This window comes from Dermochelys coriacea, chromosome 11, assembly GCF_009764565.3.
Source record: "Dermochelys coriacea isolate rDerCor1 chromosome 11, rDerCor1.pri.v4, whole genome shotgun sequence".
NCBI lineage: Eukaryota > Metazoa > Chordata > Testudines > Dermochelyidae > Dermochelys > Dermochelys coriacea.
In genome coordinates, this window is record NC_050078.2 from 57,333,897 (window position 1) to 57,348,186 (window position 14,290).

General features: G+C 41.3%; 1 protein-coding gene across 1 annotated transcript in view; it reads right to left on the reverse strand.

Annotated features, from left to right (window-relative positions):
• HECW2 (HECT, C2 and WW domain containing E3 ubiquitin protein ligase 2) overlaps nucleotides 1–14,290 on the reverse strand; it is a 263,183-nt gene that overhangs the window by 37,854 nt on the left and 211,039 nt on the right. The window contains 4 exon segments of the mRNA XM_038422564.2: nucleotides 866–949; nucleotides 6,770–6,866; nucleotides 8,894–8,996; nucleotides 10,805–10,939. Of these exon segments, the coding sequence (XP_038278492.1) occupies nucleotides 866–949; nucleotides 6,770–6,866; nucleotides 8,894–8,996; nucleotides 10,805–10,939 (419 nt within the window).

Here is a 14,290-nt window from a genome sequence, read left to right on the forward strand (position 1 = left end):
TTGTGAGCTACAGCTCACTTCATTGGATGCTGTAGCTCACGAAAGCTTATGCTCAAATAAATTTGTTAGTCTCCAAGGTGCCACAAGTACTCCTTTTCTCTTTGCGAATACAGACTAACACGGCTGCTACTCTGAAACCTGTCACCAACAGAAGTTGGTCCAATAAAAAATATTACCTCTCCTACCTGGTCTCTCTTTTCTGAGCCAATGCTGAAGTAGGATACATTAAAGGGACAGTTCCCCACTCCTAAAAAGTGATAACCAATCATCCCATCAACAAAGTGAGCAAAAACTATCAGCATAGTTGAAAGATGGACAGTGTGGTGTTCAGCTCAAATAATGGAATCATATCAAGTGCTAATTTCCAAAAACATGGTACTTGCAAATCACAGAGCTAAACAGAAAATATACTCAAAAGAGCACAGAGCAGGGACTTTCAAACTGTACTGATCTATATAAATCTCTGTCCTTCTAACAATGACTATAACTGAAAAATTTAGGGCAATTAGGACAAGCCCATTTATTCTTTTCCTTGCAAGAGAATCATATAGTAGCTTGGACTGTAATTAGGTTTAAATTCTACTTGCAGTAATGTACTCTTTTATCCCTCCTTCCTGCAGGGATAATCACTTTTCTGCACCACTATGAAAAATGTGATCTCCCTACTAATAACTGACATCTGGAATTTCAGCACTGGGAAAATCAAGAGTCTGAATCCTCTGCTCCAACTCCCCCAGCTGCAATTCTGAGAACTGAAGGGGAGACATTTACGTCACCCCGTCAGTACACACAATACACAGAAAGGCGCTTCCCCAGCTGTTCACAGCATATTGCCAACGATCCATTATGAAGCACTGCTACCTACCTTAGTAACATGACAAGGTCTGCATCACTGGATAGACGCACTAGTCCAGGTGTTCCCTCTGTTCGGATAAACTGGATCTTCTCCCTGTTTAAGCAAAGGAAGAGTTCCAAAACATCTTTTGCAAATAAGGCACCAATGTACACCAGGGCAACAAGAAAAAATGCGGGGTATACCCAGTAGACCTCTGGGTTATGCCTCTCTATTTCAGACACCATTTTTCTCCCTGCCACACCATGTCCATGTGAGCAATAGAATCTTACAACCCAAAAACAAAAAAAAACAAAAACCAACCTAATTGTTCAGAAGAATGATTCTCCTGTTGCCCTCATCTATAAGATGCTCAGGCTGCTTCAGGTAACAGCCATTCAACCAATAAAAATCAATCCCTCAAGTTAATATAAGTTGTGGCCCTGAATTCAAAGCAGCAGACAGAGCCCTGTGGGAGGATATTGCTATTCTGAAAGTGAACTGCTTAAAGTAGAAAGAAAAGGAGTACTCGTGGCACCTTAGAGACTAACAAATTTATTAGAGCATAAGCTTTCGTGAGCTACAGCTCACTTCGCTCACGAAAGCTTATGCTCTAATAAATTTGTTAGTCTCTAAGGTGCCACAAGTACTCCTTTTCTTCTTGCGAATACAGACTAACACGGCTGCTACTCTGAAACCTGCTTAAAGTAGTACTCTCCGCATCTTTTTCTCTCCCCTTCACTTTTTACTACAAATTCAAGCTGTCTATTACAGACCATTCATGCTTTTTAAGGTAGGTTTTATGTACAACACTGCACTTACAGATCTTCCAGAAAGGCCTTCTGCTCTGTGTATGCATGCATCTTTCTCTTTCTCCCAGCCCTCCCCTGCCCCCGCACACTTCCCTCCCCGACCTCCCAATTCAAGTCAGTCACTATTCTGGATTCTATGCATGCCCAACACTGCAATGCTGGTGATTTTTAAGATGTACGCTGATTAAAATCCTCAGATGCATGCCTTTGATTATTTGGGGGTGGGCGAGTGAAGTCTGTGTGTTACTTAACCGCAACAGAGTCAGGAGAACAAGACCTTGAACCAGCTTCAGAAGTTGCACCTCTCTATATCAGTGAAATCTGTTCACCACTGGCCTCTCCTCGAGAGTGGGTGATTTAGTTTGCACCAAGATATTGATGGGATGTGCTGATTCTGCATATCTCCAGCAACCTTAGCCACACAGCCACTTTTGGGGCTGTGGAGGAAGAGACACTATAAATCAAAGGAACTGGGGAGCAACAATAGGAAGAAACAAGGGCAGAGATTTCAGCAGGAAGACGGAGGGATCATCAAGGCAAAAGCTGAAATAGTTCAGAATCAGGCATGAGGCCCAAAGAAAACAACTGAGGCAGGATGGAAGATGACAACAGCTTGAACAGTAGTAAAAGGTTGGCTAGATGGACCTCAAAAAGAGAAGAAGCTGTTGGAAGGAGAAGGGGAAAGGTGATTCTATGATCTGCCAGAGGATGGCCACAGAAAGTCACAAGGGGACAGCCAGATTTAAGTGAAAGCAAAGAAAATAAAGGGAGGCAGACAAGGGGGCTAAAAATGTCAGAGAGAACGAACACAGCTGTTGAGAAAGAGGGGAAAAGAAAAAAAGGATGGGAACAAAGTTAGGTGCATTAAATATGGAATGCCAGGAAAGGAGACGGGATTGAGGATGGGAGGACAAGAATAAGGGGCATGGGAACCTGTATAACATCTGAAGGTGATGAGGAGCAAGGCAGAGGAGAAAGAAAAGTAAACACACCTAGGAGCATAAGATATATGAGGGTAGGGAGGAAACGTGAGAGGAACTAGTGGGGAGGTGGTAGGAAAGAGAATGAAGTAGTGTTCACATGACCAAAAATGGGAAGGAAGAGAAGGAAAAAGCTGATAAAGGGATATGGTGAGGCAATTAGAGAGGAAGATGAGAGCATTGGAGATGCAGAGAAGGGGAAACAAGATGAAGCCATAGCAATAGCAGCACTAGAAGTCAGGTCAGAAATGTATATAAAAGAGGATGAAATCCTGGCCCTCCTGCGAATAGGAACTTTGCCATTGACTTCAGTGGGGCTGGGATTTCCGAGCAAGCAAGCGTGCGTGTTTAAAAACGAAACTGCTGTACCTTTTGCAAGCAACAAAAAATCCCTCCAGGAACTATCACTTCCTCAGAAAAATAACAGTACAAACTTTCCAGCAGTAAACCAGCACATTTCAGACACAAACAAATTAAAAGCCACAGAGAAAGAGATGAAATTCAAACCACAAAAGCTGTTGCCTCCTACCACCGACATACACAAGTTGGCCCAAAACTCCTCATCAAAACCCCAACTAAAGCAAAGACATCAGGGAAAATACATAAAAAGCAGTTCTAGCCCTGCACGTCTACTAGGGAAACACCAGAGAAAGCCCAGTAATGGCCTGCCACCCCCATAAGGGTCAGAGAGAGAGAGTCCAGCCAATCCAGAAAAGAGCTGCTGTACAACTGGAAGTAATTTATAATCCCTAGCTATGGAGAAGTGAATGTCAACAACAACATGCTCAGTTCTTCACATACTGTCCAACTGTGTGCACATGTATTAAAACAAAAAGGTAATCCAAGATCTGATTTATTTTTAAACTTCCATAATAATTTAAACTTAACGTGCAACTTTGATAATAGAACAAACAAATACAACAGAGTCACAGGATGTGCATGCTGGCCATATACACACTATTAATCATCTCCCCCAATAGGCCTTAATTCAGCAAGGTAATTAGGCATGTGTCTAACTTTAGGTGACTTCAGTGGCACTACTCAGTGTCACATGCTTCAAATTAGGCACATGCTCAAGTATCTTGCTGAATCAGGGCCCTAAAGAGCTAACTAGGAAAACAGGTAGCAGCATCATTATAAAAAATACACAGTGATGTGATGGAAGTGTCAGTCCTATAAAAACTGTGTGAGATACAGTTTTAAAGAATGTGGGAGTAGGGGCTAGGGGCCAAAGGAAGGCAGCTAATTCTTAAGCAAGCATCATAACTCCAAGGAACGAGAGAGCAAAGATCTGGCCATGCAGTTTACCCGCTCTCAAACCAACTATGCTGAACAAAGCATCATGCTCCTCTATTCAATAAAATCCTCCATCCCTCTACTAAGGCAGGTAAGAGAGTCAGACACATTTCTTCAATCTATTTACTGCAGGGACAAACTGTACCTACTGAGTAATGGATCCTATCTAAGGGCACATACTGACTACTGGCATATACTAACACCTTTTTTTACCCTTGGTCTGTAATTTTAAGCTGTAAACTAACTGATCCTGACAAGGTCCCAGCTGCTAGCTTGCTCTGATACTATGATCCAGGAACCAAGATACTACAAGAAGTAAAATCTGATGATAGCATCAATAATCTTTTGAACATCTTCTGATTTGCAAACTGAGTAAAACAGGGCAGAAATTAAGGGGAAAATCAACACTGGGGCTGTTGCTATTGGAGTAACTGAAGCCGAGAACCTCAGGGGAAAAAAACCAGAAGTTGGTTTTATTTTATCACTTGATGGATTGGCTTGTTCACATGTTGAACGCAATTCAAATGAGACAAGCCTTCTGCATAACAATATGGGTACAAACAGAAATACTTCGACAGGCTGAGGTCTGCGGGGTTTTGATTTTCCTCCTCCTCAAATTTTCTAGAAAGCGTGAATTCTGTTGGCAGTTTATTTCAGGGTTGTCAACCAGGACTTACTCAGGAGGATAAATCAGTCGTCCGTCTACTTGGTGGGACACGAAGCTCAGGGAAACTGCAAAGCCACTCAAGTGTACAGCCTGTGCTGCTGTGGCTTCGCTGCCGGTTACCTCAGCTACACGTGCCTGCAGTCGCACCCCTAATTGCTATGCAGTCACACCCTGGTTGTCACGGCACAGAAAAGGAGGCAGGTAAGTAGTGCGAGCTCTTGAGCCAGCACGTCCTGACCAGACTGTTAGAACACGCGAGACTCTGACTCTGGGAAGTGAGAGCACTGCATTGGCAGCCACAGTGTACAGTGAGATCAAAATCTACCTAGCTACCATAATGATAGATGTGCAGCAATGACCCAACACATTTTTCAACAGTAGTGTGTCCAAGATAGTTCTGGAAACATACATTTGAACACCAATTTCTAATTACCATGTTAACAGCAAGTTAATTTTACAGCTAAGCCACATATACTTAATTACAAAAGAGATATACCCTAAGGGTGAAATTCACTCCTGTGTAAAGGGTCAGCATAAAACAGCATAAGTCAAGTCCAGCATTTTTATGAGGGATTTAAATCTCAATCCTGCAACGTGCTAAACCTTTTGACTTCAGTTCAGCAAAGCACTTAACTACATGCTTAATTTACGCATGTCAGTAATTCCAATGACATCAACAGGACTACTCATGCTCTTAAAATTAAGTACGTGTGTAGGAAGAACTTAGTGGCTATGTGTTGACCCTCTGCACAGGGGTGAATTTCACCCTGTATCAGTTATATTCTACCTGTGCTATATAATACCATAATCAACATATAATATTATAAAGCATCTTTCATAATATACTATGCATCTCTTGATGTTGTGCAAGAACTATACTGGTCTGTTCCTAAACCATCTGTGCAACTCTAAAAATGTGCAACTCTAAACATGCTAAATGGATATTGCTGATTGAACTTATCCAAAAATGCAGGGCCAACTCTAGGTTTAGGAAGAACCCTACAGTATACATCAAGAAAAACGAGCAGGGCCTCAACAAACGCCTTTCTAACTGAATGCTTCACACCCATAGACCTACACATACTCAATACCACCAATGGCCACATCTTGCCTGACTGCCTGTCGGTGAGATTCTATGACTTCTGGAGATATCCTACGTCAGTAGCTCCAACTCTTTTTCCCCCTAGATACTCTGTCTTTGTAATGGAATGGCAGGCTGGCGTCCTACTCTTCCAGCTCCCATTCCCCTTGCTCCATGCCCAGCATCCTGAGTTGTCCATCTATGCTCACTTTCTCCCCTGCCTACCTGCCTAGCATGGGTTTGCTCATCCCATCCCTTTTTGTTTTCATTATTCTCTTCTTCCCTGTTCCTCACTGAAAATTATTATTCACATGCACACACTCTCTTTCCACTTCCTTGGTTGCCCAAGGCTACGTGTTGCTGGCGATGGCAGAGTTCATTGGCAGCTCTGGGAGCCAGGCCACATGCTCTAACGTGGTTAGGAAGAGTGCTAAGGGAGCAGAGAAGATAAGACCAGCTTGACAAGCTGCAGTTTAAGAACAGGGGGAGGAGCCAGGTACCTTTTGAGGAGCCTTGGTTTGCAGTGGTGCCCATGGCCACATTTGCAGTGGGGAAGGGAATGAAAGGAAGAAGGACAGATCCAGGGTCATGCAGTTTCACCTGCTCAGATTATTCCTTTTCTTTCCCCTGCATCCCTCCCTAGAGTGGGAAAACTTGCCCTACTTGGGCACCACCTGAGGACGGCAGAGGAGCTGAGCAGAGAACCAAATGAGAAGACCTGGAGAAGAGACTGAAGTGCGCTATTTATGGCCTTGCAACCGACAGGCTGGATGCATGCATGCAAGTTCCTGAAAGAGCGTAACTGCACTATTGCAAAGGTCCAAGGCACTACGTAACAGCACATTAAAGGAATGTTTCCTGCAGTTCTTTGATTAAGCTGAAATTACGCAAGGTTTGGGGGATTTTTTGGGGGGAGGGGCGGGGAGGGGAGGGAAGAGAGGAAGGAGAGGGTTTAAGTTTATAAATGACCAATGGACATCGAGCAAGCAATATTGTTGTCCCCCCCCCCCCTTTTTTTTTTTAATACTGCCAGGAAAAAAAATACGAATTGAGGGACTGTCAGTTGAAAGTAAAGCTGGAGAACAGAATCAATATCATTACCTGAGTGAATGATTCCTGGTAAGATCTGGTTGACGCTCTTGTAGAATTTCCAAGATATTGGGCTGTCGCAGAAATGCGACAATCTTGTCGTTGTAGGCTGTAAGTGGCAACAAAAACAGCTTACTGCAAACAGGTGCATTTGAAAAACAGCATTATATTTTTATAACTTCTGAATAATAATAATAATAATAATGGAATTATGTCTTTATATTCATAATCTTTTTATTTACTACATTAATATTATCTTTTCATTACATTTTTAGCCTAAAAATGGCTGGTGTTGGTTTTTGAATTTGGATATACATGGCCCACTTTATTATGAATAAAATTTTAGATTAAAACATCAGATATTAATGTGCCTTTCTGAAGAATTCAGAGTATTATAATATTTCATCACATACACCCTCAGCTCACGCCAACCTGAACATATAACCACATGAATAAAGTGTATGGGGCCTTATTTTCTATACTACTTTATTTCTTAGACTTACAGGACCAGGTGAAAACATAAGCTCACTGCTTAATAGTAAATTATACGTGCTTCTTATTGGCTGCACATTAATGTGCAGGTATTTTTTTTTGCTTTCTCCTCTCCTTGCCTCCACTATTCTGAAAAATAATTATGTTTTACTCATATTAAGGATCTGATATAGTCTCACAAAAGTAATATCTTCACACAAGGCTGAAAATCTAGGCTTCCATACCAGTCTTAACTCATGCCACTTTGCCTAGGTACTGTGATTATAAACCCTTATGGTACACAATGACAAGTGTATTGGCCAGCTCTTTTGCCTTAATGGTGAATTTCCTTATTTTTGCTTTCAAGAAAGACTCAAAGCTTCACAGATTTTATTCCTCTTCCTTTTTGTAACATCAGAATGAGAAAGGAATAAAATGATCAACAACAAATTTGTGGGGACACTGTCAATGTTGGTATGTCAATTTGACCTACCTTCAAATAGTTTTATCTGGCAAGAAATATTCTGCTATCATCATATGCCTTTATAACTCCCCAGTTCTCTCACTGGGAACTATAACTTCCTTCCTAATACCCATGATGATGATGTGTTGCACTAAAACATAGTGCATCATTTTTTCTTCCGGCTCTGCAGCATGTATTTGAACATACATGGTTTACACAGCTGCACACATTTTTTATGACAATAGCAATCCTACTGCTGGACAGATTGGCAGACAACTTGTATTGTGCCATACAGGAGTAAGATGCAGTCACTAATGAAACTTCTAAGAAGATCTGACAAATATTACAGTCAAAAGTAATGAAAAGCTATTGAAATGTAGTTGGCAGCAGCCATCTTTTCATTTATGGTTTTTATTTTTACTGTTTATTCTATCACAAAGAAAAAGATTACATAAATATTTTATATTTACTCATGTCTCTAAAGTAGTTCCATCTATGAAGCAAGGGCCCACTCAAAGTGTTTGTGCCTGTTCCACTGTCAATTATTAAACAGCAATTAAAAGTATCTTTGTTCAAAACATCTCCAAAAGCTGAACCTGAAAAATATGCAGTGTCCATAGCATAGGAAAGGAGTTTAAATTTGTGATGACTGTGCTACTGAACAAAGATCAAGCAGATTAATCAATCATGATTTTTTGCACAATGCCTGTTAATTCAGCACACTAAATTATTTTCTTGAGGCGTTGATGACAAAAGCATTTTGTGTGTGTGTAACTGAAAACAAAATTTAGGCTACTGACCAATTCTGAGGTGACTCACACCTCATGGAAGCCCTCTGAAATAAAAGTCTAATATTTATATTGAAATTAATGGGACTATATAGGGTCCGGGTCAATACAAAGTCTGGCCCTCTATTTGTAACTCTTCTAGTTACTTCTGAGGGGAAGTTAATTAGAAAATTTAATGCAAGAAACCCTTTGCATTAACTAGCAAACATTCTGGTATTAATAAATTGGTCATGCCTGGACATTTTTCCACTATTACGCACACAAATTGAAATTCCATGGTAGGGATTGATAATGGATGGAGTTAGCCATAACATACAGTAAAAGCAAAAATTAGAAAAAACAATGAGTGCACACAGACATGCACAGTTAAATCAAAGTACACTTCCCTCAAGAGAACTCCAAGCTCTGACATACCCACTGGAACCATGTCCTGGTACTGAGCCCTGCTGACTGTATTAAACGTGCTGGACGGTCTTGGTAGAACCGGTGGTCCTGAATGACGGGAATCCTCTCCTACCTAAAAGTACAGTAGTAATTATGGTCAGCACCAAGCAAAAAACAAAACAAAACAAATGAACCTTCTTCATCATGGCCTAGATCTAAAAGACAGGAAACAATTCTCATGATGACTAAGAAAAGTACTATAATCCAGCTCACTCTCTCTCAGTTGTGTGGATTCTGCAGGGCACACAAGTAAAAAGCACTAAAACAAAATTATTTTGTATCACCAAATAGAGCAGATGGAACTCTGAACTCACACAGGGAGCAAGGTGGTGTTATTTGTACAGAATTATTTTTCATAGAAAAGCAACACTTGATTATGGTCACTACTAGGAATCGCTTTAATGTCAGAGCAACTTCTTGCTTTTGTGGGCTTTATCTTGTTGCATTACCATTGTTTTTTTGCTTTTAATTATTACTATTAAATCCTTTGCCTTATTCCCACTCCATTCTGTGCACTGAACAAAGCAGGGAAGAACAAACAATTTGTGATAATGTAATTACAGATTGTATCATATTATTAGAGATTGTATCAGAGTGTAGAGGGCAGAAAGCTGTCCTAAAGAGGCAGCACCGGTTTCCCCCCACTGCAAGGGAATTCTCAGGTCGTCGTCAGCCATCCCCAAGTAAGGTACTTCAGAGGTGGGAACCCGGGAAAATGCATGCTAGGAGTAAGGAAGTATTCTGGCAGATCCTCATCAGCTACAGTTGCTACTCACAGACTGATTAAATTAGAGCAGCCCTCTAGCTTCTCTAAATTATGCTGAGTGCAATGTTGGTCCCTGACCAGACCTAAATGAGGAGAGTGGAAACATGGTTTAGAATCACCTTCCCCACCCCTTTCCTCAACTTCAGTGAAGCTAAACTCAGTACAGAAAAGGAACGAGCCTACAGTATTTGCATATGCTTATAAACATAAAAATATCACAGTCAGGACATAAAATTTACTCAAAACCTTCTAGTGAAAACAATACGGTTCAAGGGCTTTGTAATCAGAACCCAAATACAGAATCTTTTATATTACAGATAAGGAGTTTTAAGCATTTCTACTTAGAATCCATGTTCTAAAAAGGTTATATTATTATTACTAGTGTGATATCATATGGACCATAACATTTAATGGTCTGACATTCTGTCAGTGGTAAGAAGAATTTTTACCTTTCTTGATCTATAGTACCATGGAATATATGGGAAAACAGTATAATGTTTAGGTGTGCATGCACACAAACTTGTTTTTCTAAATTAAATCGCCTACTTGCTTTGACACTTGCCAAGTCAGTGTGAATTGCTGTGCTAATAAAAAACAGGCTACTGCTGTTTGGTGAAGAAATCTGTATTCAAGAGCCCTCCTGTGGTTTGATGGAGTTACTGCCATTTAATAGGTTTCATAGTAGCAGCCGTGTTAGTCTGTACTCGCAAAAAGAAAAGGAGTATTTGTGGCACCTTAGAGACTAACAAATTTATTAGAGCATAAGCTTTCGTGAGCTACAGCTCACTTCATCCAATGATGCATCCGATGAAGTGAGCTGTAGTTCACGAAAGCTTATGCTCTAATACATTTGTTAGTCTCTAAGGTGCCACAAATACTCCTTTTCTTTTTGCCATTTAATAGCAGCAGATGAAATCCTATCAGACCTTTCCTTGTATAATAAAGACCATCATTGGCTTTTCGAAAGGTAAGAAGGTCTTAAGTTTGCAGGTGGATACCACACTGGCAGAACCATTAAACGACTGACAAAATAATATTTGAATGGAATGATGTGAAAACTGGATGATCCTGAAATCCTTGTTAGCTAAGTAACAGGAGGAGCAGTTCAGGCTTACCTCACCAGCACTGTGGCTGCGCTGTCTGGTTAAATGCTGTCGATGCACTAATGCACTAGTGGGCCTGCTGCTCTGCAAGGGAAGCCGTGGGTCAATGAACGTGGTGGTGCGGGAATTGTGGTCAACAAAAAAAGCCTAGGAAAGGAAAAAAGATTTCAGAGTCAACATTCATTGTAACTTAGGAGCTTCCTAACTAAACCTTCCTGCAGTAAGTACATTGGCAGGAGAGAAAGTGTGTGAGAGTTAAAGCACAGGAGGATCTGGGTTCCAGTCACTGCTTAGAGACTTTAGGAAATTATCTCACTGTGCCTCAGTTTCCCCTTCTGTAAAACAAGGATAAGTGTCTGTGTCTCACAGGAGACTTATGAGATTTAATTCATTAATGTTTATACAGCATTTTGAGATCCTCAGATAACCCACAACATGAAAATACCAAGACAAATCATGATTGTTCGTCTAGAAAAGAGGACATGAATGTCTAACAGAAGTTATGTCAGCACATTCACCAGTTCATTTAATCTATATGCATCTAAAAGGAGGTCACTTACTGGCAACAACATTGCACTTTAACAAGCTATTTATCATATCATTATAAATATAGATGGGGTGTGTACATGTCAAACATATGATTATGTTCTAGGACACAGTGTGATTATAGGTTAAAAGGAGCATTCACCATCCTTCTGCTAGAACTATTCTAGGTAGGCCAACTTAGAGAATCGACTAGGGACACAGAGATGATGATGTCAAAAATATAAAATAAGAATTCAAGGCAGGCCCAATGTTTTCCTGGGATAAGAAGAAATGACAAGTATTGACTGGTTAGCCATTTGCTGAGAGAAGGCCACGTGATCATGGGTCCTAAACCTGAAAAGCCTCAAGCTGCAATACAATTAGAGCAAAAAAACCCCTCTATTCCAAAATATTTAAAAAAGAAAAGGAGTACTTGTGGCACCTTAGCGACTAACAAATTTATTAGAGCATAAGCTTTCGTGAGCTACAGCTCACTTCATCGGATGCATCGTGAGCTGTAGCTCACGAAAGCTTATGCTCAAATAAATTTGCAAAAAGAAAAGGAGTACTTGTGGCACCTTAGAGACTAACAAATTTATTAGAGCATAAGCTTTCGTGAGCTACAGCTCACGATGCATCCGATGAAGTGAGCTGTAGCTCACGAAAGCTTATGCTCTAATAAATTTGTTAGTCTCTAAGGTGCCACAAGTACTCCTTTTCTTTTTGCGAATATAGACTAACACGGCTGCTACTCTGAAACCTGCTCAAATAAATTTGTTAGTCTCTAAGGTGCCACAAGTTCTCCTTTCCTTTGCATAAGAATCACATAATGAGAGACTTTGATGTGCTGGGGAAGGAGGGTAGGTCACAGAATGGATATATTCAACACATCTTGAAAAGCAACAGTTACAAGAAGGTAAGTAACAGTTTTTCCTTTTTCAGGTGATTACATAGGTCCATTCCAGTAGAAGTGATGGCCAAGCTGTTTTCAATGGAGATGGGGCTCAGAGTCTCATCTGAAGAGGGACTGTTGGAATGCTTTCCCAACATTCATGTCACCCCTTGAGGCGGTTATAATTTCATAATATCTAGCAAAGGTACATACACATCACTACCCTGTAAATGTCAACAATAGGATCGGTTCCCTCAAAGCCAGTAGATGCTAAATGTCCTCTAGTTGAATGCACTGACAGTTTTTCAAGTTTGTCAGAAGTTTGGCATTATAGCATACAAAAATGCAGCTGGTAATCCATTTAGAAAGTCTGTGTCATCACAGGATGACCTCTCATTCTCTCTGCATAGGAAACAAAGCTGACAAAAAACCTGAAGGAATTTTGTTCTATCCAGATAAAAAGCCAGAGCTCTGCACACATCCAGAATATGCAGCTTTTGTTCATTTTTTCAAGTGTGGGGCTTTGGAAAAAAGACCAGTAAGTATATTGACTGATGGTGGGGGTGATGGCTACTAAGAAGAGTACTTTAGACAAAAGATGTAACACTGAACAAGAGACTAAGGACTCCAATGGAAGCCCCTTAAGAGCCTACAAAATTCAAGCCCTAAGGCAGAGCCAAATCCCAAAGCCTATTCAATCTGGGCAAAGCCTATTCAATCATTTCAGGAATCTGGTTGCTATGGGATTAGTGAACATAGTCCTTCCACCAATATGAGTGTGACATGCAGGAATTGCAGCCAGATGCACCTTGATCAAGCTGACTGCTAGATCTGACTCTTAGAGAGAGACGAAGTGGGTAAACCAATATCTTTTACTGGACCAACTAGGGATGTAAATACTGTTTAAAAAGTTAACTGTTTAAATTATTAAAATATGTGGTTTAAACGGTTAACCGATTTAGCATGTGAGGCTGATCCTGCAGGCCGGTGAGGCTGGGACAGGGGCCGATCCGCTGGCATGGCTGGGGCCTCTCTGGTCAGGTGGTACTGTCGTGCTGGGCGGCACGGCTGGGCCCGCTCCAGCCAGCTGGCGTGGCTCCGGCTGGGCAGCATGGTTGGGCCTGCTCCAGCCGGTGTAGTGCTGCTGGTCGGCCGGCGTGGGGTTAACAGTTAAGGCAGATTAACTGGTTAAACTTTTACATCCCTAGGACCAACTTCTGTTGGTGAGAGCCACACAGAGCTCTCCTTCAGGTCACAAAAGCTTGTCTCTCTCACCCACCTTGTCTCTCTAATATCCTGGGACTGACATGGCTACAGCTACACTGCACACAGATCTGACTCTTTCAGGTGTAGAACATAGTTCAAAATCTTCTAGATTGAAGATTAAGAGATACATATTGGTGGGTCACCCACATGGAGCAGTGTTTCCACTTATGGTAAGGAAGCTAAGGTGTGAGCAGAATATTCTGGATCGCTGCTGAACAGCGTGCCACTTCTGGCATTAACCAAAAAGAAACCAACTCCTGAAGTGAAGCACTTGTTGAGTTGAGATGCAACACCTGACTGTTGTTTTATAAGATTATAGTACTTGACTAGCTGGTGAAGTAAGGGACAGCCTTTGCAGATCAAAGTACAGGGTTGTCTTGGTCAAGCTGGGTCTATGAGGATCATCCTTCCTCTGTCTATTTGCGTTTCAATATCACCCTGGGAATGAGAGGTACTGGTGGGTAAGCATATAGTACATTGTTGTTTCATGGAAATAGGAAAGCGTTTGAGATGGAACCCTGACTGTGGCCAGCTTTGGAACAAGAGTGGGGGCACATCCTGTTCTGCCATGTTGCAAACATATCTACAGTAGGAATTCCCACAACTTGAAATACCAACACTTTAGAATTCACGGGCTGAGAGAGAGTTCGTGGTCTCTGCTTAGATCAGCAGGTGTGAAGCCTTGGGAGTTATACAATTCCTTATATTGAAATCCCACTTCTTGACTGCCTCCTGATACAGGTTGTCTGACCTGGTGCTTGTTTACATAAAACATAGCTGTGGTGCTCCCCACGAGCACCTGGCCTGAATGAATG